The sequence below is a fragment of the Rattus norvegicus genome, chromosome X (genome assembly GCF_021556685.1).
Source record: "Rattus norvegicus strain SHRSP/BbbUtx chromosome X, alternate assembly SHRSP_T2T, whole genome shotgun sequence".
NCBI classification, from domain to species: domain Eukaryota; kingdom Metazoa; phylum Chordata; class Mammalia; order Rodentia; family Muridae; genus Rattus; species Rattus norvegicus.
The window spans coordinates 6,592,861-6,615,752 of record NC_141554.1 but is presented as its reverse complement, the minus strand read 5'-3'; the positions used below and the strand labels follow the sequence as shown (position 1 = coordinate 6,615,752).

Genomic DNA, 22,892 nt, shown 5'->3' with positions numbered 1-22,892 from the left:
GTGACGCCTTTTCAGTTACAACATGAGGCTTAGAACCATGACATCACTTTGGTCTGTCACCATGACTCCTGCAGAACTCTCACACTTCAGCAGTTGGTCTGCCAACTGCTGTAGTTGTCTTTGATGTTTAGTGCCAAGGAAGAAGTAGAGTTTCAAGTCCTTTGAAAGACTACCCGGTCCAGGATCCCTGTGAAGGTATTCTCCTTTCAACACCCATTTTCAACCTGAGGAGAACCTGGTGGTTTAAGGAAGTGTTTTTATTTGTTTCCTTCAGAGCACGTGAACTAATTCTTAACATCACCACTGGCCTCATGAAATGTAACTCCTGTTTATAATGTTCAGTGCTGTTCAACTCAAGAAGGCAACATTTATTCTGTTAGGGAGACATGCTCAGGGCTACAAGTCAGATAAATATCTAGGGGAACATCTGAGTTATGAGAGCAGTTTTATGTTCTTTCCTATCTAGTAGTTTTCCTTATTGTGACAATAGACTCTGGTTGACAAAAGATCAAATTTCAAGAAATATATTAAGATGTCTTCTGTTTCCAGAAATAGTTTGATGTTTCAAATGTTACTTGATTTTTCATAACATCTGTTTTCAAAATCTGGATAGAATTGAATTTCCTGTAATGGTTACTTATCTGTGTTGTCAAATAACCTGAAAACAAATTAGAACTATTTCACAATCACCCTACCAATGTCTTACATGTGTACAGATGTCCCCCTTTACCTTTACTTTCACTGGTTATTCGTAACTTAACTTATAAAAACTACTGCCTCTATCTGTCTCCTTTGAAAGCTATGGCTTGTGATTGGGCAGAGTAAACCTTTGTTCATGTAAATATTGAGTTTATAGATATAAATTAGAAAAAAAACCCTCCACGATCTTGATTTTATTTCCTTTAAACTTACTTAAGACAATAGACAAAGTAATGGATTTTACTGTAGTATTTTTTGATATATAAAGCTTATTTTGTTATTTAACCCCATTCAATGTGTCAGACCATTTAAATCAGTAATAATTCAAAGTCAGGCTTCATGTGAAATTTAGTAGATCTTCCTAATTTTTTAATTTAAATATTAATAGGTCAGTAAACACATGAGTTTTCAGACTTCAAAATCTACTATATCACCATCACCAGGGTTTGGAGATTTAAAGACACACTGTATAGACAGAAAGATCTTCTCAGTAATGAGTTTCATTATGGCATTTTGATACATTGATCTAATTTTATTTTATTTCTATTCACCTCCATTCAATACACACACACACACACACACACACACACACACACACGCACGCACACACACGCACGCACACACACGCACACACAGTAGTGGAGATTGGCTTTAACAATTGAGACTGTTTTAATTTCATGTCAACCTTTACATTTATCATGTAAAATGTATTCCATAAACTATCTACTGATTATCTGTTCTGTTAGTGTTTGGCCTGTACCAGGAAAAAGCTTTCTCCTCACATGGAAACCCACGGTGAGAAAGCGACACTATTTCATGGCGTACGTGGAAGCTTGCTGCTCGAAGGGCCCGTGGAATTCAGAAGAGGCTGGAGGAAAAAGAAGCGCCATCTCTTCTTGTTGAATGATCTTTTGGTTGTGTCTAATAATATGTATGTGTTTATGTAATCCTTTTCTCCTTGGGAAAGGTGACCATTTCACCAGTCCATAACTGTACAATAATATAAAGGGTTTTTTTTTTGTTTTCTTTTTCTGGCAAGCAATTTGTCCCTGCTTCTTAAATAAGAATTAGTGAAAGGTCTATTTTGCTGTCCACTCCTGTGGAGAATACGATCAAGAATAAAGAAAGCGCCAGGCATGTTGGCACATGCCAATAATCCCATCACATTTCTGGCTGATTGAGGGAAATTCCAAGTTTAAGGAACTCATTACCTGTATAAAAACATTTTTTCTCCAAATTAAATATCGCTAAATATGACTGACAGGTACCCTCTTGATGCATGTACCCTCTTGATAAATGTATGCTACATAGACGTAAAGGCCGCATGTCACTCCACTTGTAATAAAGTCATGTAATTTCTCCATTTGCTCTCAAAACAAAGACTAAATCCAGTATAAAAGGTAACAGCTCTGGCAAGGAAAGAAAAGGAAGTAGAGAAAGATTGCAGACTTACTCCACAGAATTTATGTCAGCAGATGCTGTGAGAAGTGGGTGAGAACCGCAGGGCCCTGGCCATATCGAGCTGTGGCTGGCAGTTGGGCAGCCTAGGTCACGGTCTAGACCATTCTCTAGTTTATTGACTGCTTTCAGAGTTGCCTCAACTGCAAAGTAGGTCTGGAGAAGATGAGTTTGTGCAGTTATTTGAGGAATGCAGCATTCAATGACCTTAGAATATATGAAATATTTCCTAGCATGTGGCTGCTGCTCAGAATTGTTATGGGATGGGACAGCTGTCTCTTGCTTTTATATAACTTTCGTGGTTTGGCTTATAAGAAAGGAGGACATCATAGACCTTCGGGAAATAATGAGGAGAATTGCTGACGTGGAATGTCTAGCCTCACACATGTGGAGTCTAAAATCTTCACCTTTTAAAAATACACAGTACAGTAATCTTAAACACTTTTATGTTGTAAAATACCAGACAATCTCTGGCTTTTTGTGGTGATGGAAAAGTATATTTAGTTTGAATGTGATATAAACTTTCCTAGCTGCAAGCTTTGTTGAGAGCCATCTACCTTCAGATGAGCTGTGCCTGGATGATAGAGACGGATGGGTGGCCCTCTGCTCTGAAGAGGAAGAGTGGTATTGCCGTGAGCAGTTACACCTACATTGCAAAGCAAGCTAATAGAGCTGTTTGATTCCCTTCCTAGACACAAGAAGAAGTTTAAGATAAAATATATCATCCCACTGAGTTACCTCTGGATTTGTGACTATGCAGACCTTGTGGGAGGAGACAACAGGACTGCCTCCAAGTCCATCTTCCTTTGCTGGCCCATGGAAAATTTCGTGGCCACCTTCTGGTAAGACCTAAAGCTTGGACCTGCATTAACAAGCTGCAGGCTGTGGAAATCCAGGGTCAGCTTCACACTCTTTAGCAAACAAGGAACCTATAGTTTTTTGTTTTTTTTTTAAAGAATCTGTTTTTAGGCGATTGTGTATAAACTGTTGAGTTTTCCTGGCCTGTGTTGACACTTGTTTCCCCTCTACCTCCCACGATGCTGGTTTTTGCATATTAATGTGTATAAATGGATCAACAGTGGGCAGGCTGGGAGAGATTCCTTATATTTTTATCAGCGGAGTTTGAAAACAGTTGTACAAGGTGTGAAAGGTGGGGGCTGCTAAGGTGCTGTAAAGGTTGTGGGCTGCATGGATTTACTCCATGGTCCTCATCTCACAGTGGTCTGCTATTATGGGAGCTCTAAAGCTACATGAGTTTAATCTTTCTTTTCCAGTGATGTTGGGAAGTCCAGGTTAGTTTTACAAATTTATGTTTATTCCCAAATGGATTTTTCTAAAGAATAGTATTGAATTAAGAAAATAATTACATTCCCAAGTGCTGGGCTTTGTTGAGTTTTTCTGCATGCATCCTTAGGTAGACTGAGGAAAGGGATTCTGGCTGGGCACCCTGAACCTCCTGAGTGGGTCTTTTGGATGCAAACTGACTTGCTAACTCTACCCAACTCTGTGTTTCAAGCACACATCAGCTTTTATATTTGTTATTTACATAAAGAGTTCTTCGTGTGCACGTGGTATCCTCCTCCCCTCCTTCCTCCACCCAAACCTCCAGCATCACCACAGAGCCAAACCAGCTAGCAAAGATACCTCTGTGTTTACTGAACTTTGCATAGTTTGTGACTCTGTAAATGACATAGGGTATCCATTTCCACAGCATTTCAGAAAGAAGTTTATGCTTGTCATTCTCCTAATATCTACTTTCTAAAAACCCATTGGCTAACTCATTGTAGATAATCCATTATTGCCACTTGTCCCAGGCTGCATAGGAGAGGAAGTATTTTTAATTAAGGATATATGAAATCTTTCTTGAGAGCATTTCTATGAAGCTTTTTTAATGAAGGAGGTAAAATTTGAAATTATTCCTACACAATTTAGAATATAATTAGCATTCAGTTAAATGTGTCCTAGGAATTTTTAGGCATGCAAACCACCAAATGCCTCTGAGGCTTCAGCTATGTCTGTTTTATAATTCCATGTTACTAAATGTGCTATGCAGGTCTATATGTAGGTTAGGGCCATAGGAATTTCCAGCGTTTCTAATGTAGCTGGTTACAAACACAATGCCGGTAGGAAGTGTGGGAGCAGTTAATGGTAGACTCAGTAAATTGCCACTCCTTGGAGGAAGAAGCTGCCCATGATTCCATGGGAAGTTACAATGAATTTCCATGTGACTGTAGCCTCAGTCCTGGGTGTAGCACCCAGATTAAAAAAAAATCTGTGCATCAATGTTGTTAAAAGCATGAATCATAATTTTCTAAAAGATGGAAATATCACAAATATTGAAACAAAGGACTGGAAGAGCGTGAAGGGGCTCGAGACCCCATATGAACAACAATGCCAACCAACCAGAGTTTCCGGGGACTAAACCACTACCTAAAGACTATACATGGACTGACCCTGGAATCTGACCTCATAGGTAGCAATGAATATCCTAGTAAGAGCACCAGTGGAAGGGGAAGCCCTTGTTCCTGCCAAGACTGAACCCCCAGTGAAAGTGATTGTTGGGGGGAGGGCGGTAATGAAGGGAGGACGAGGATGGGAAGCCCATATAGAAGGGGAGGGAGAAGGGTTAGAGGGATGTTGGCCCGGAAACCGGGAAGGGGAATAACAATCAAAATGTAAATAAGAAATACTCAAGTTAATAAAGATGGGAAAAAAAGAAGAAGAAGAGGAGGAGGAGGAGGAGGAGGAGGAGGAGGAGGAGGAGGAGGAGGAGAAGAAGAGAAGAAGAAGAAGAGAAGAAGAAGAAGAAGAAGAAGAAGAAGAAGAAGAAGAAGAAGAAGAAGAAGGAAGGAGAAGGAGAAGAAGGAGAAGGAGAAGAAGGAGAAGAAGGAGAAGAAGGAGAAGAAGAAGAAGGAAGAAAGAAGAAAGAAGAAAGAAGAAAGAAGAAAGAAGAAGAAAGAAGAAAGAAGAAAGAAGAAGAAAGAAGAAAGAAGAATAGAAGGAAAGGAAAACGCCCCCTGGTGTATGAGCCAGGATTTGCTGTTTGGATAAGAAAAGCGCGTTCTTCCATGAAATAATGCTGATGCTCACACCACCCTGCGAATGTGACCGATGTCGCTTGATGGAAACACTCAAGCTACATGCAATTTCATTAAGTGTCAGAAATGATGGTGAATACTTGGCTCTTTTAATTACAGTTCTAAATGCTACATGAAGAAGCAGAGGGCTTGTTAGGAGTTAGCGCTAAATGAATTGTTCGTTATGAGACTCTCGGAAATGAAAGCCTGTTTTCGTGAGAACTAAAGTCACATATTACAAATTCTGTAGTCTGCATAAGAAAATAAGTCACAGGATTCTTTTTTTTTCCTTTATCGGTCTTCTTTAAAAATAGCTTGTGATTTCTCCAAATGTCAATTGCTTTGCATGTGATTTAATGTGAATAGGGACATGACTTCATATAAACCCAGCCTCAAGCTGTTTGGACACTGTAAGCCTTAATTACACATTTATACACAGGAAACTAAAGCTTAGGGCAGTTGATTGCCCAGACATCAACAAGGCTCTTGTTTCATAGTTACAGTCCGGTCTTTAAACTCCCAATCGGCCTTCACAGTAGTGAACTTTCTATCATATTAGGACACCAGTTAAAGAATTGGTCAATGAAAGCCCAATTTTGTAGAAGACACAAATTACACCTGTACCTCATTGGTAAAAACTGACTTATAATATTTTTATGTTTATTTTAAACATCTTAGCATAAATATTTCCCACATTCTAATTTTTTCTCACTTTTTAAATTACAGTACCAAGGAACAGAAAAAATGGTGGTGGTTTTTCCTCCAAAGGTATTTTCTTTTTTTTTTTTTTTTTTTTTTTTAAGCGAAGCAAAAATATTCTTTATTAATTACTAATGGTGTTTTATATAGATTTAATAACCCTTTTTGTTTATATCTGTGAGATGGGGTCTCAATGTTTAACCCAGGCTGCCTCCAAGCCCCCAGAGTACTAGGATTAGAGATCTGCACTAGCATGCCCAGCTTACTAAATAACCTTTTCTGATAATTCTGGAGCTCTATGACATATACAATTAAACTAATTCCTGGGTTGACCAGACGGTAAAGATTGGGAACCAGTAATTGGAGGGGCAGGTTGACAGAGGTTTTCATAGAGCTCTTGAATTCACTTCTTTGAACCTCTTACCTCAGCCCACCAGAGTGATGGAGAGTTGGTGGTCTGAACCACCACACTCAAGGGTTTTTTGTTTTGTTTTTCATTTTTTGTTTTCTTTGTGGTTCTGGGGACCAATAACTTGATTGTCTGTGATGTTAGTTCCCTTCTAATTTGCCTTCCCTCTCCCTAAGAAACTGCAGCTTGGGTTGTCTGCTTAATTTTTTTTTTGTTTTTTTTTTTTGTTTTTTTTTTATTTAGAGAATACTTTATTAGTTTTTGTAATCAAACCCACGTATATAAGACCTTACATATTTAATACAGTGTGTTACCCCTGTACAAATGGAAAAAACTTAAGTTCAACATTTCTAGACCAATATGGCTGTTAATTTCTGTACAGTGCCAACTCAACACAGTAAACGGGGATACTTTTTTCGAAAGTTGACAGCACAGGTAAAGTTTCAAAAAATTCAAATTATATATCTGTATATATATATTTATATTTATATAAAAAGACCAATAATAGCAGTGTGTTATGCATCAACAGCAGCAACAGCTTTTCCAGGTTCTGCAGTCATCTGAACAAAACTGTAGAGACATCCAGCACACTCCATTAAAAAAAAAAAAAGTAAAAAAACAAAACCCGAGAAAACAGCACAGTTCTGTTACTCTTGTGGTACCTGGCACCATTTTTTTTTAAAATTAGCTTCTCAATCATCATCTGGAAAGAAAACATTCTGAGCAACATCATTAAAAACAGCTCTGATAAAGCACGGTCACTACTACGTATCATAAAGCAGGTACAAGCTATTTTACATCCACAGAGGTATGATACAGTACTGTCCTACATCTATAATACTAGAGGATACAATTTAAAAGGCATTATTTGAGACTTGATTCTACTTTTCCAGCAGAGGGCCCAAAGGATGGTGTGACACAGCTTTGTAAAGAAACATACTCTAGACAGGATTTCCTTTCACTAGTGGCACACTTCTAAGGATTCATTCTCTCCATGAATGTCAGCTAAAACCGTTATTAAAAAAATGAAATATCCCTAGAACAAAACCGTATAACCACCGGATTCACATGAAGATGTCCTAGTGGAGACAAGCTGGACCTCACCTTACCAACAAGCTATCAAATCTGTTATGTTTAAACAGTGAGACCTCCAAGGAAGGAGATGCCAAGTAGTGCTTCAAAGCTTCGGACCACAATCAAACACAGCATCCTTTTCAACAGAAGCAGAAGCTCATCTGAATATGCTCATGGATGCTGACATCAACATTTAATCATCTCCTCACTCATCCAGGAAGAGGGGGAGATCAGTTACTACTGTACTTTAATGTGTTCAACCAAATCACCATATTACAAAAATAGCAAGCTGCCATAATAAAAAATAAGGCTCCTCTATCCAGCACCAGATAGCATCATTTTACTTTCAAGCCTAGAAATTGCACACTTGTATATAAACCAATCGAAGATGAGGATTGAGAGTTCATCTTGGTGGATTTTTCCTTTGATGAATATGAAGTGTCCTTCCTTATCTTTTTTTGATGACTTTTAATTGAAAATTGATTTTATTTGATATTAGAATGGCTACTCCAGCTTGCTTCTTCTGACCATTTGCTTGGAAAGTTGTTTTCCAGCCTTTCACTCTGAGGTAGTGTCTGTCTTTGTCTCTGAGGTGTGTTTCCTGTAGGCAGCAGAATGCAGGGTCCTCATTGCGTATCCAGTTTGTTAATCTATGTCTTTTTATTGGGGAGTTGAGGTCATTGATATTGAGAGATATTAAGGAATAGTGATTATTGCTTCCTGTTATATTCATATTTGGATGTGAGGTTATGTTTGTGTGCTTTCATTCTCCTTGTTTTGTTGCCAAGACGATTAGTTTCTTGCTTCTTCTAGGGTATAGCTTGCCTCCTTATGTTGGGCTTTATCCTTTATTATCCTTTGTAGTGCTGGATTTGTAGAAAGATATTGTGTAAATTTGGTTTTGTCATGGAATATCTTGGTTTCTCCATCTATGTTAATTGAGAGTTTTGCAGGATACAGTAACCTGGGCTGGCATTTGTGTTCTCTTAGGGTCTGTATGACATCTGTCCAGGATCTTCTGGCCTTCATAGTTTCTGGCGAAAAGTCTGGTGTGATTCTGATAGGTCTGCCTTTATATGTTACTTGACCTTTTTCCCTTACTGCTTTTAATATTCTTTCTTTATTTTGTGCGTTTGGTGTTTTGACAATTATGTGACGGGAGGTGTTTCTTTTCTGGTCCAATCTATTTGGAGTTCTGTAGGCTTCTTGTATGCCTATGGGTATCTCTTTTTTTAGGTTAGGGAAGTTTTCTTCTATGATTTTGTTGAAGATATTTACTGGTCCTTTGAGCTGGGAGTCTTCACTCTCTTCTATACCTATTATCCTTAGGTTTGATCTTCTCATTGAGTCCTGGATTTCCTGTATGTTTTGGACCAGTAGCTTTTTCCGCTTTACATTATCTTTGACAGTTGAGTCAATGATTTCTATGGAATCTTCTGCTCCTGAGATTCTCTCTTCCATCTCTTGTATTCTGTTGGTGAAGCTTGTATCTACAGCTCCTTGTCTTTTCTTTTGATTTTCTATGTCCAGGGTTGTTTCCATGTGTTCTTTCTTGATTGCTTCTATTTCCATTTTTAATTCCTTCAACTGTTTGATTGTGTTTTCCTGGAATTCTTTCAGGGATTTTTGCGACTCCTCTCTGTAGGCTTCTACTTGTTCTCTAAGGGAGTTCTTTATGTCTTTCTTGAAGTCCTCCAGCATCATGATCAAATATGATTTTGAAACTAGATCTTGCTTTTCTGGTGTGTTTGGATATTCAGTGTTTGCTTTGGTGGGAGAATTGGGCTCCGATGATGCCATGTAGTCTTGGTTTCTGTTGCTTGGGTTCCTGCGCTTGCCTCTCGCCATCAGATTATCTCTAGTGTTACTTTGTTCTGCTATTTCTGACCGTGGCTAGACTGTCCTATAAGCCTGTGTGTCAGGAGTGCTGTAGACCTGTTTTCCTGTTTTCTTTCAGCCAGTTATGGGGACAGAGTGTTCTGCTTTAGGGCGTGTAGTTTTTCCTCTCTACAGGTCTTCAGCTGTTCCTGTGGGCCTGTGTCTTGAGTTCACCAGGCAGGTTTCTTGCAGGGGAAAAGTTGGTCCTACCTGTGGTTCCAAGGCTCAAGTTTGCTCGTGGGGTACTGCCTAAGTCCTCTCCGCGGCGGCAGCAACCGGGAAGATCTGCGCCGCTCTTTCCGGGAGCCTCCGTGCACCAGGGTTCCAGATGGCGTTTGGTGTTTTCCTCTGGCATCTGGATGTGCACAGAGTGCAGTCTCTTCTGGTTTCCCAGGCGTGTTCGCCTCTCTGAAGGTTTAGCTCTCCCTCCCACGGGATTTGGGTGCAGAGAACTGTTTATCCGGTCTGTTTCCTTCAGGTTCTGGCGGTGTCTCAGGCGCAGGGATCCTGCCGCTCCTGGGCCCTCCCCTACGGGAACCCAGAGGCCTTATACAGTTGCCTCTTGGGCCAGGGATGTGGGCAGGGGTGGGCAGTGTTGGTGGTCTCCTCCGCTCTGCAGCCTCAGGAGTGCCCACCTGATCAGGCGGTGAGGTCTCTCTCCCACGGGGTTTGGGAGCAGAGAGCTGCTGCGGGCCGGGATCCGCGGGTGTCCAAAGGTATTTTCTAATGTTCATATATTAATTCCTTAGTGATAAAGGAATGGCAGTCTCTGCACACCAGTGACCCCAGAAAAGTGCACCATTTCTTAGTAAAATTGTCAGATGCATCCCTCCCCCCGGTGTGGCTTTACTAGATGTAAAGCCTGGTTGCTGCTATCTGTTCTCTAGTTAAAACATACATTTTATCTATTACTTGAGGAGTTCTGGTTGACAAGATCATTGTTTTCTCTTCAGTCTACACATTAGAGTAAGCAGTTCTCCACGGACATATATCATTCCTTCCAGCAGAGTTACTCTATCATGCAAACTCAAAACATGTGATGCTTTCCGCCCTAGAAATTAGGAAGGCTTTTGGTTCTTTCCATGAAGAGCAAACTTCTGGTGTTGGGATTTGCTTCTTAAGCTCACATCGCATAGCCATGCCCTGCCTTCCGAACCACGTCTTTTTTGATGAAATATTCTTGGCATACTTCTCAATCCACACTTCATCACTGAGTTTACACACTTCCATTCACAAGAAAAGAGACGAAAATGTTAGCAATGATTCATTTGACAGTGAGCTACTAATTGCTTCCTGTCATTGTTCTGTGTGTTTGTGTTGCTTTTGAGCAGATACATCAATGAGGCCAAGATGAATGGCGAGAGTAAGAGTGCTGCACTGCAGATGGTCACAGAGGACATCCGACGCTGCACCAGCGCATGCGCCTGTAAGGCCAAAGAAGACAGTTAGGGTTCTTGACTAGGGGAGCAAGGTCAACAGAATGTATAAGAATGGGGGAATGAAGGGTGGTAGAGTAGGGGAGAGAGGCAAAAGAAGAAGCAGGAGAAAGGGAGGGAGATAGATTTCAGACACTACTGTGTGGAAAATGTAGATGTGTATGTCATGCATGCATATATGTGAAAAGGACTAGGAAGAATGAAGGAAGAATAAATTGAGTTAGCTGCAGTTCTAAAAAAGTAAGTAGTTCATATTAAATTTAAATTATTATAAACTGTTCTAAATTTAATTTACAAATTAAATATGTCTTATTTTTTATTCAAGTATAATTATAAATATGCAGGAGTTATGAGATAGGGAGACTACTATATACTATTAATTATACATATTTACGTAGTTGGTGACATTTTTCAGTTTTACCTTTTCTTCTGCTATTTCTTTCTCTCTGACTCTCTGTACATTGTACATAAGTCAGGTGCATAATGATAGCTCTTTATTCTCATCTCCTCTTAAATATAAGGATAACTTATTATATAACTACCATTTGAGAATGTGTCTGTGCACGTGTGTGTGTGTCTGTGTGTGCATGTGTGTGCATGTGTGTGTCTGTGTGTGTACATGTGTGTGTCTATGTGTATATGTCTGTCTGTGTGCATGTATGTCTGTGTGTCTGTGTGCCTGTATGTGTCTATGTCTGTCTGTGTACATGTATATGTGTGTGTGTATATGTGTATGTGTCTCTCTGTGTGTGCTTGTCTGTCTGTGTGCAGGTATGTGTGTGTATGTCTGTGTGTGTGTGTATGTGTGTGTTCATGCCTGTGCCAAGGCATCTGTGGATATTAGAGCACATTTTGGATTGACCTTTCTGTCCAAATTTGTTGAGGGATCTAACCTTAGTCAACAGGCTTGGTGAAGGATTCTATACCTGCTAATTCCTGATCTCAGCCAGAGAAAACTTCTCTATCCACATTCTGAGCATATGTCTAAGATGGACTACTTACTGATTGCTTTTACACAAGATATCACCTCTGCTCTTGAATTCTTTGATACTTCTTTTATTCTTGGGCCACAGTTAGTAATGTGAAATCAGTGTCAGGTGGCTCAGGTGACATTTTTGTAAAGAGCATTTGCTTGGGATATAGTACATTTATAGAAATAATCCTTAGCACTAAGATTCTCTCTCTCTCTCTCTCTCTCTCTGTCTCTGTCTCTGTCTCTCTCTCTCTCTCACACACACACACACACACACACACACACACACACACACACGGGAGGAGGTAGACACACACAGACAGGTGGGCATAGAGGGAGCTAAGGCCAGACACACAGAAAGGCAGAGATAAAGACTGATCAATTTATCCTAATCTAGACTTTTCCTTTATCTCCTTAAAAATCACACCTACAGAGACATCTGCTGCTGTCTTTGCCCAATCCAGAGGAAGACTCCCATTTATTCCCTCCAGGATAAATAAAATATTATTTGTGTTGAGAATTTGCTGTCTGGTTGTGTTTTGTGCCAACTCTGGAACCCCCAAATTTGGTGACATGACTCAGATTGTGACAGGACCCTGATCAGTTCTGCACTTTCCAGATCATCTAGTGCCTGCTCCCTTCACCCAACAGAGGCTAACTGGTGACTTTCCCCTTACTAGCCATCCAAAACCTTCTGTAGAACATTGGGTAATGACCCTTGAGCATCTGGCGTCCCAATCTGTGTTCTGGGAATGGGAAGCACACACCTGACTTTGACCTTCAGCAGCTCCTGTGGACTCCCTCAGATGGCTCCCAAGCCCATTCCTCTCAGTTTGGCTTGATGTTTTCCTTTCACGTTTGGGGGCTATACTTCTGGAATTCAGTGTCTGCCTTTAACTATCCAAAAATCCTCTCAAAGGTCCCTGGATTTCTCTTCAGACTATTATGTCACCCTCTTGGTGACAGAGCTTGGATGATGATCCTTCCCTCACAGGTACCTCCATATTGGCCACTCTAGACCATGAGGGATGATGCCCTTGACTACTCACTTTGTCTCCCAGTCACCATTAGCAAAAATATTCACTCCATCTTGACTAATATGCCTCTGCGATGTCTTCTAAAGACTCAGACTCACACCTAGCTCAAAAATGTCCCTTAAACTCCCTACATTAAAAGGAAATAAAATAAAATAAAAGACAACCTTTACAATTGTAATGGGCAAGGAATCATGGAAGATACCCCTCCTCCTTTCTGCCTTCCCTTTCCATAAATACCTTTATTTCTGCCCTTTTTATTTTTATTTTTACCTCAGCTCCAAGCATTCCCCTTATACTTTGTTTCTTGCCTCATGTTTCATTGGTCATCAAAATCTCCACTGTCACTGCTATGGCAACACAACTCTAGAAGTCCCCCCATGGAGTCCCTGGCTGCACTGCTCTAGGAGCTTCCTGCTAGAGCTCACCTCTGGAGCTCCCTGCTCAGATAGTTCATGAAGCTTGCTGCTTGTACCTCCTGCCCCATTCTTTTACTAGGAAGAGATATTCTTTCCAAAGTTGGCACAGATTTTGACTTCTACTCCAAAAAAGCTCCCAAGGCACTTCAGCATCCTTATTTCTCCTTTTCTTAGCTCCAGTCTTAGCATTTTATTGCTGTGAAATGACAACTTTTTTTATTGGATTTTTTTTTATATTTCAAATGTTATTCCCTTTCCCAGTTTCCTGCCCATAAGTCCCCTATTCTGTCTCCATCCCCTTCTTCTATAAGAGTGTACCCCCTTTCCAACCACCCCTACTTTCTGCCTCCCACTCTGACATTCCTCTATACTAGGGAGTCGAGCTTTGCCAGGACCAAGTGTTTCTCCTCCCATTGGTGTCCAACAAGGCCATCCTCTGCTACATATGCAGCTGGAGCCATGGGTCTGTCCATGTGTTCTCTGGGTAGTGGTTTAGTCCCTAGGAACTCTGGTTGGTTGGCATTCTTTTTCTTATGGGGTTGCAAGCCCCTTCAGCTCTTTCAATCCTTTCTCTAATTTCTCCAATGAGGATCCCGTTCTCAGTTCAATGGTTTGTTGCTAGCATTCGTCTCTGTATTTGACATGCTCTGGCACTGTCTCTCATGAGAGATCTATATCCGGTTCCTGTCAGCATACACTTCTTAGCTTTATAGTTTTGGTGGATATATATATATATATATATATATATATATATATATATATATATATATATATACACATACACATATATATGTGTGTGTGTCTATATATATGTATGTATATATGTATATATCATACATGTATACATGTATATATGTATATATATGTATATGTATATGGGCTGTATACCCATGTAGGGCAGGCTTTGAATGGCCATTCCTTCCATCTCTGCTCCAAAATTTGTCTTCATATCCCCTGCTATGAATATTTTTGTCCCCCCTTTTAAGAAGGACTGAAGCATCTGCACTTTGGTTGTTGTTCTTCTTAAGCTTCATGTCCCACAGCAACTCTTATAAAGGAAAACATGTAGTTGGATGGATCTGGCTTAAAGTTTCAGAGGGATGGTTTATCTATCATGGCAAGAAAGGTGACAGAGTTCAGGCAGACATGGTGCTGGAGAAGGAATTGAGAGTTCTGCAGGAAGTGAGCCGAGATGTACTTCTTCAATGAAGGCCACACCTATTCCAACACGGCCACACCTCCTGTTGCCTATGAGCCTTAAGGGGACTATTTTCTTTCAAAGCACCAGAGCCTCCATTTGAACACTCAACTCTCCAAATTCCTCAAACCCCTCTTGCCTTCTGGCCACTTGTTTAGGCAATCTCATTATATGGTATGCTACCTCTTCATTCTAATCTCCTGTTACATTTAAAGAGCTTAAAGACCATTCTGCCTACATCTCAACTCCCAAACCCAACCCTTCCACCCTTTACCAGCTGCATAGACCACAAACCCATTATTCCATCTCTGTTATCCACTCGTTGTTAAGCCCAACTATCCTATAATACCTGCTTCAACACAGCGCATCTTTAACTACCCACAGCACAGAATGCACTTTAATATCAAATCTGCTTACCTGGCTCTCACCCCTGCAGGTAAGTAAGACCTTTGTGTATAATCTAACCCAAATCTGAAATGTATTTCAGCAAACCAACCCACCTCCACTATACAACTCCCAGCTTTTCCTACTCATCAACTCATCAAGAATGAAGGTCTAAAATTGTGAGAATCTAAGAAAATATGTAAATGCAAATTGTAAAGGTTAGAGGATGTAAAAACAAGTTGTGGGAACCTCGAAAGAGGAGATAAGATATGTGCTTTGGGTAAATTATATATAGAATCCTTTATAATAAAACTACAGCCCAGATAATTTTTTTATCTTTAATAATATATCCCTTAACAATTTCATACATGTACACAATGCATTCTGCTCACCATCATCTCCTATTCAGGTGTCAAGAAAAACAAAATTATGACATTTTCAGGTAAGTGGATGGAACTAGAAACAATCACCCTGAGTGAAGAAATCAAAGAAACGACTAACTTTTAAACTTATTTTACTTCTGTTTTATTAATTTTAACTCAGCAGGATGGAGGTATGTTAGGAGAAGGGCTGAGGACAGCAAGAAAAGTTTCATCAATTACTGTTCAATGTCGTGTTTGAAGTCTTAGCTAGAGCAATAAGGTAACTGAAGGAGGTAAAAGGAACACAAGTAAGGATATGATTCTATATAAACAAGACCCTTAAAGACTGCACCAGAAAACTCCTATAGCAGACAAATACATTGAGCTAAACCAATTAATTTATAAATTCAATTTTAGGATCAACCCAGATGACAAAATAATATGACACACTAAGCAATGGAATGCACTATATACTTTGTATAACCATCAGTAATTTAAAATGACTACTTAGATATAAACACTTTTTAAATTCTTTGAAATTTTTGTCCAATGTATTTCATCACACTGAATGCCACCCTCCTAACTTTTCTAAAATCCACACCCGTTTATTAACCAACCCAACTTATGTGCTCTTTTCTCCTTTAAAACATGAAAATGTCAAACCTAATTTTATTGCCCATATACTTTTGGGTTTGGAGCCCTCTCATGAAGAATGGTCCATCTATAAATAGCTACACCATTGAATATTATTGATTCTTACTCTTTTGTTAACTATCAATTGCCAATAACTCTTCATTTAAACAAGGAACTTCATCACTACCTCCATCATCCTTGAAGAGACCTTATCTGGAAACTTTAATTTGTAAGGTTATAGTACATGTGTCAATAATTGTTCAGAGTTTCCATGTGCTAACTTCTGTATTGCACATAGAAAAGTAGTTGACATTTATGGCTAGTATTTCAAAGACTCTTACTCTTTGCACGTTTATCTCTGGTAGGTCTCTGTGTTAAACACTATCTACTGCCAAAAAAGAAGCATCTCTGACAAAGGTTGATCTATGAGTATGAGTATACATAATTCAGGGTTAGTTTGAAACTGTGTACATTTAGCAGATTAACAGTGGTTGCTTTTTCACTCACGGCCTCTGATATATATATATACATATATATATATGTATATATATATATATACATATATATATCAAAAGTGATCTGGTATGGGTTTCATCTAGTCAATTGGATATTAAACACATTTTGCAAAGTTATTGATAAGACCCATGTCAGTCTTGCCACTATTGTTGAACTCCTAATGCCTTTCCAAACCACATTGTAGCTCACAAGATTATAACTGTGCAAGTCTGATTATTTTCTCCTCTGGAAGCATATTTACCACAATCTAGCCCTGTTAATGACTAGGAGACTATAAGAATGATTTTTCTATTTCTGTGAGTCAAGCATATAACAGCTCCAGTGTTAGATTCTAAACATCAAAGACTAGATGAGAAGCAAGATCAATGCAATGACCTATTGTTGATGGGGTTGTGGGAATTCATAGTCAAACAACTCTTTAAAAGGTAACCCATTTCTAGCACTAAGATTTTTATTTGTTAAGTTGGTTCGTCTAGAGGACCATCCTTAGAAAATGACACTGTAAAATATTTAACCTTGATTTTTTGGTATTTGAATGTTTATTTTAGGAAGTTTATATATTAATATGTCTTAAATGTATTATTTTTCAAACTAAAGTTAGTATTAGTTATCCTTGATTCTATTAACTGCCCTCTCACCCTTTTTCCACTTAAACTTGTGTGTGTGTGTGTGTGTGTGTGTGCGCGCACGCGTCATTTTCTTTTCTGCCATTAAATCACCTTGTTCTGTATCTCCTTCCTTGAAAATTCTCCTTGATGACCTTTATTATTGTTCTGAGTCTATTCTAAATAAAATACACTCAATTAGAGTTTTGAATGACTAACTTATTCTTATATTCCATAGTCAGGATCCTATCTAATATCTTGAATATGCCCTAGGTTTATTTAAGGAACAAATCTCAGACACACCAAGAGAATAATTAAATATGGACATTTGGTGACACATCACCCATCTTCATCTTTGACATGACATCATTTTTAAATGATTAGAAATATGTAGCACACTTAAGCAAGCATTATAGTAGTACAATGTAAAATCATTGTGAAAATTATGATTTTGATTATTCCACAGATTCAGAGAAAACAGAAAACTGCACTGTTTCTTAACCCAGATGGTTTCATGGGATTCCAGTACCTTCCATGACTACCTGCTGCTGGACACACCCACACCAGCCATAAGAGTTCTTTGGAAACTCTCTTATGATTATTTGTGAGGAAAACTATCTGCTTTGTCCAATTCTAATAAGCATTATTTTTTCTCCATCCATCCTCATGGCCATCTTGAATCTTTGAATATCCATAGGAGGGGATATGTGGCACAGTTTAGAGCAGAGACTGAAGTAACAGCCATTCAGAGCCTGCCCCACATGTGGCCCATATATATACAGCCACCAAACTAGATAAGATGGATGAAGCTAAGGAGTACATGCTGACAGGAACTGGATATAGAGCTCTCCTGAGAGACACGGCCAGAGCATGTCAAATACAGAAGTGAATGTTAGCAGCAAACCACTGAACTGAAATCAGGACCCACATTGGAGGAATTAGACAAAGATTAAAAGAGCTGAAGGGGCTTACTACCCCATAAGAACAACAATGCCAACCAACCAGAGCTTCCAGGGACTAATCCACTACCCAAAGACTATATATGGGCTGACCCAGCACTCCAACTGCATATGTAGCAGAGGATGGCCTTATTGGGCACCAATGGAAGGAGAAGCCCTTGGTCCTGCCAAAGTTGGATCCCCAGTGCAAGGGAATGTCAGACAGGGGTAGAAAGGAGCGGCGGTTGGGGAGAGGAACATCCTTATAGAAGAAGGAGTGGGGATAGTGGCTTATGGACAGGGAACCAGGAAAGGGAATAACATTTGAAATGTAAATAAAGAGATATCCAATAAAAAATTTCTTATGTAATTAATTCCCTGGGTGACCGATTATTAGAAAAACCATCACTAGGGTTGAGGAAGCTAGTAAATATTACTTGTTAAAATAATGCCATATTGTTTTGGTAAATCATAGAAACCAGAACAGGAGAATAAATTCTAGTCTTTTTCTACTGGTTTCAGAAATGATCCACATTTACTTGCTGTGTGAGTGTAGTGTGCTCAGTAGGTGTGACACTCTCAAACATCTCTGCCTCACATCCCTCTTCTAATTTATTCTTCAGCTGCACACTGGTGTCAGACCCAGTTTTATGGTTTTATTACATTATAGTCTGACCATTCATATAATCTAAGTATCTGGCATGTTTGAAATCTAAGGGCCTAAATATAAAATGTTTTTTCTTTACTAATAATTAATCCTAAAATCCTAACAAGATATTACAAAGCATGACATTTGTTTTGGCTTATACTATTATGAAGAAGTTATTAAATTAACAGTGGAAACACTGAATGTCCAACATCCTCACTATAAGGATACTTATATTGCATTGGAAGAAATTTATCATATCAGGTACAAGAATGATATTACAACAAATGTTGAATACTTTATAAAAGTTGACAGTAACCATGAAAGTCTTAACCCTGTCCCTGCTAATTACATAAGCAAAAACCTCAGTCTGATTGTTTATAGTACCCAGTCTTACATGGTAAATCACTGGCAGAATAGATTTCAGTTCCCATGAGTTCCTGACAGGACCAGTTACATTCTATATAAAAACACTGACATGAAGACAATAGAAGCAAATGAATGGCTCACACAGAATAATTTATTTAGAAAAAGATCTTTGTGAACACTGATTTAAATTTTATATGTAAGGATTATATATTGGAAGTGAGTTGGATCATAATAAATTAAAGGCAAAAATTCAGTAAGAAATTAGAACTACACAGTGGGGAAAGGCATTCATAGGAAAGAACAGTGAAGTAAGAGGAAACATTGTCAGGAGCATCGAGCCAGAGATTGAGTTAAGATCATTAAATCACAGCAGAAGAAAACCTGATTCAAACACGTCCGCAGTTGTCAGGGTGATGCATTGGAGTGGAGGGGGAAAGAACGTACAAGTAGAGAAGGAAGATCCAGTTCTACATCTCTTCCTTCCTATAGCTCTACCTCTGTCCCTTGTGAGCCATTGATCTTCTCAAGACTCACACCGGTGCTCTGCAAGTGTAGATCCTAAATGAGATGCACTTATCTTGCTCTCACGCAGGATATACTCTTTATTATCATTGGAAAGGGACCAGAAGTGAAGGGAATCTTCATAAATGCAGCCAATATGGCATCATGAGAAACCCTTAAAACAAAACTAGACTCTGGAGAAGAAGTGAACTTGAGTAAAGAATCAATCCTTCCTGTAGCATCAGTCTTCAAGGTAGAGAAAGCTCAAACATCGCCCACAGTCATCATCTCCCAGAAGCTGTGCGAAGCATTTCCTTCTTTATGATTACTTGAGAATGAGAACAGGCACAGCATGTGTTACTTCTCTATTAATCTGTTAGGACACCATCATCAAGGCAGATTACAGAAGGAAGCATTTACTTTGGCTTAGTTCCAGAGAGATAAGTGTCCACCATGAAAGCAGAATGGCAGGAGGAGCAGAAGATCACATCTGTAACCTCAAACTTGAAGCAGAGTTAGGAAACTGGAAGTCAGATGAGGCTATGAACTCTCAATGACATAAGCCTCGGCCAAGGCTGTTATCACTTTCCAAACACAGTGTCACCAAATAGAGCTCCGAGCATTCAGTTGCTTTTGTAGTTTAAGGATCCAATGATATTCACATTCCTCTATGAACAACACAACATCTTGAGAACAATAGCCTACTGTCTGGTATACTTATTTTTATGTTAGTTAATTATGGTTTATGAGATTAAATACCATGAATAAGTTTATTTTTTATTTTAGTTCCAGAGGGATAAAAGAACATCCAACCAGCAGGCAGACACTCCTATTGGCAAGAGCAAGAAGCCTGGCAGAGACGGTTTATAGGAAGTGGGACAAGGCCATGAAATCTCAAACCTGGACCCCATCATGCACTTTCTCCAAACAAGCTTTACCAACTTCCTAAAGAGTATTAACATCTGAGGATCATGTATTCAAAGATCAGAACTCATGGGGGCACTACAGTCATCATAGATTAAGAAAAATCTATGTGGCTTAAGCATTGGTCACATGATGGTAATTACATGAGTCATTCTTTGAGGTTAAGAACCATGCACATGAGATCCCACTTACTTTGTGATCACATACCTCTCTTAATTTCACTCTGAAACTATTTAGTTATGATAATACCAAAATAACTAATAATAAAATTTATTTACATTTTAAACTTCTGTTATATACCTAAGAGACACATCCTGCTGATTTTCATTTCAACACTGTTCTCATCATGAAAGCAACACGTCAAACACTACAGATTTAAATTTAGTAAATACTAATAGAAATTTGACATATAAAATCTACTCAGTAGAACACTGAGAGTTCCAGGCCATTCACAATTCCTGTCCCAATAGCCAAACACCTTTAATTTAAGGGTACCCTACCTATCTCCACTGCCTGCTCTATTTCACCCACACCACTTCTCCAGTTTTTGTTAGTATTTGCCATACCCCATCCACTATCAGACTCATGAAACTCAAAAAGATCCTCATGATAGACAGGAAGTGACTTATCTTGCTTCTTCCAGATCATGTGACCTTCTTAACTCAGCACTGGTCTCATGAAAAGAACCTCATATTAATAAACTTCATCACCTCAAGAAAACAGGCTTTATGCTGTCAGAGAAACAAACCCCCTGGGCTACATGGGAGAAAAGTAGTTGTAAGTCTATAAAGCTATGTCTAGCTTAGGAGAGAGGACTTATGCTCAGCTGAACTCAGTTGCTCTACTCATCATGAGCATGAAGACATATTATATAGTGGTCAGACCTCAGGCAAACATCTGTCAGCTTTGCGATTTTCAAAACATCCATTTCTCAAATTTTGAGCATTGCTTTAGCTAAGATGGGGATGGCTTTTCCAAAATGTCCTGATTTCCTTGACTTGCTATATAATATAAAGCCAAATCTGAATCCCTCTGGCCTTCATTTGGATACGTGCTATGTTATGCCAGTATATGAGTACCACTATTGCATCTTTAAAGGACATCTTGCCATATGTCCATTGCGAAAATGAAGATTGTCATGGATGGACAGGACCATTGATTGTTCCCATCTGTCAGTGGCTTAAAAGGTATGGTCTGATTCTAGAAATGTTAAACCACTGGAAAAGGGGTTTCAGGTCAGATTGAAATTGAGTTTTCAGAGTTCTGTCTCTATTATGTGGTTTCTTTAGCATTGAGAGCTTACCTTCAACCTCTTGAGAGGAGCTGAGGACCAAACCCAGGGCCTTGCGCTTGCTAGTCAAGTGCTCTACCACTGAGCTAAATCCCCAACCCCAACAACCTTCTTTGTATTAGAGTCCTTTGTCTTACTCTGAGAAGCTACTATCCCATTATATAATGAGCATGGCCTTTTCATTATCCATTCATCAGCTGAAAGGCATTCTGGTTATTTCTATTTCCCAGCTATTGGATATGGAGCAGTAGTGAACATCACTGAGTAAATGTCTGAGGAGCAAGACCTGGATCCTTTGGGAATATACCACGGAGATGTACAGCTAGGTCACATGGAAGACATTTTGAGCTCGTTGAGATGTCTCCAGAATGATGTCCAGTGTGGCTTCTCAAGTTTATATTCTTAACAACAGTGAGTAAGAATTGCACATTCCCCTCATTTTTTGTAAGCATGACACATTGGTTGTTTAGTTAACCTTAGCCATTCAGAGCAGAGTGAGATGAAATCTCAAAGACAATCGGAATTGCTAAGGATGATGAACCCTTTCTGAAATATCTCTTAATCAAGACTATCTTAACCTAGTTTTCTAGGTTATGAGAGGTATGTAATATAAAACTAGACATTTTAAAATCAGAATAATATGTGCATATGTTTATGTACAGAACACAAATATACACACACGTGCATGCCCACTTAGCATGTTTATCTGTAACAGATCCTGAAATTAAAACATATATTTAGTTAGATTTAGAAAATTGAACTTATGAGTTTAGCTTCATGTGGCTCTTCAAATGTCTTATAAAATTTTAAGGGGAGTGCTAAGTTTCTCTCCTTTTTATTTTTGAGGCTCCTGTCGGTCTGCACTTCTTTGCTTCATCCATCTTGTCTAATTGGGTGGCTGTATATGTATGGGCCACATATGGGGCAGGCTCTGAATGGGTGTTCCTTCAGTCTCTGTTTTAATCTTTGCCTCTCCCTTCCCTGCCAGGGGTATTCTTTTTCCTCATTTAAAGAAGGAGTGAAGCATTCACATTTTGATCATCCGTCTTGAGTTTCGTTTGTTCTAGGGATCTAGGGTAATTCAAGCATTTGGGCTAATAGCCACTTATCAATGAGTGCATACCATGTATGTCTTTCTGTGATTGGGTTAGCTCACTCAGGATGATATTTTCCAGTTCCAACCATTTGCCTACGAATTTCATAAACTCGTTGTTTTTGATAGCTGAGTAATATTCCATTGTGTAGATGTACCACATTTTCTGTATCCATTCCTCTGTTGAAGGGCATCTGGGTTCTTTCCATTTTCTGGCTATTATAAATAAGGCTGCGATGAACATAGTGGAGCACGTGTCTCTTTTATATGTTGAGG

At 39.1% G+C, this 22,892-nt stretch overlaps 1 protein-coding gene across 1 annotated transcript; it reads left to right on the top strand.

The window, feature by feature from the left end:
- Positions 1-61: 61 nt before the first annotated feature.
- LOC147998122 (rho GTPase-activating protein 20-like) lies at positions 62-12,223 on the top strand. The gene is made up of 6 exons (XM_087600937.1): positions 62-195; positions 1,446-1,630; positions 2,850-2,999; positions 5,961-6,002; positions 10,626-10,720; positions 12,137-12,223. Coding segments are annotated over exons 2-6 (438 nt in total). The 5' UTR covers positions 62-195; positions 1,446-1,481; the 3' UTR covers positions 12,139-12,223.
- Positions 12,224-22,892: the final 10,669 nt, after the last annotated feature.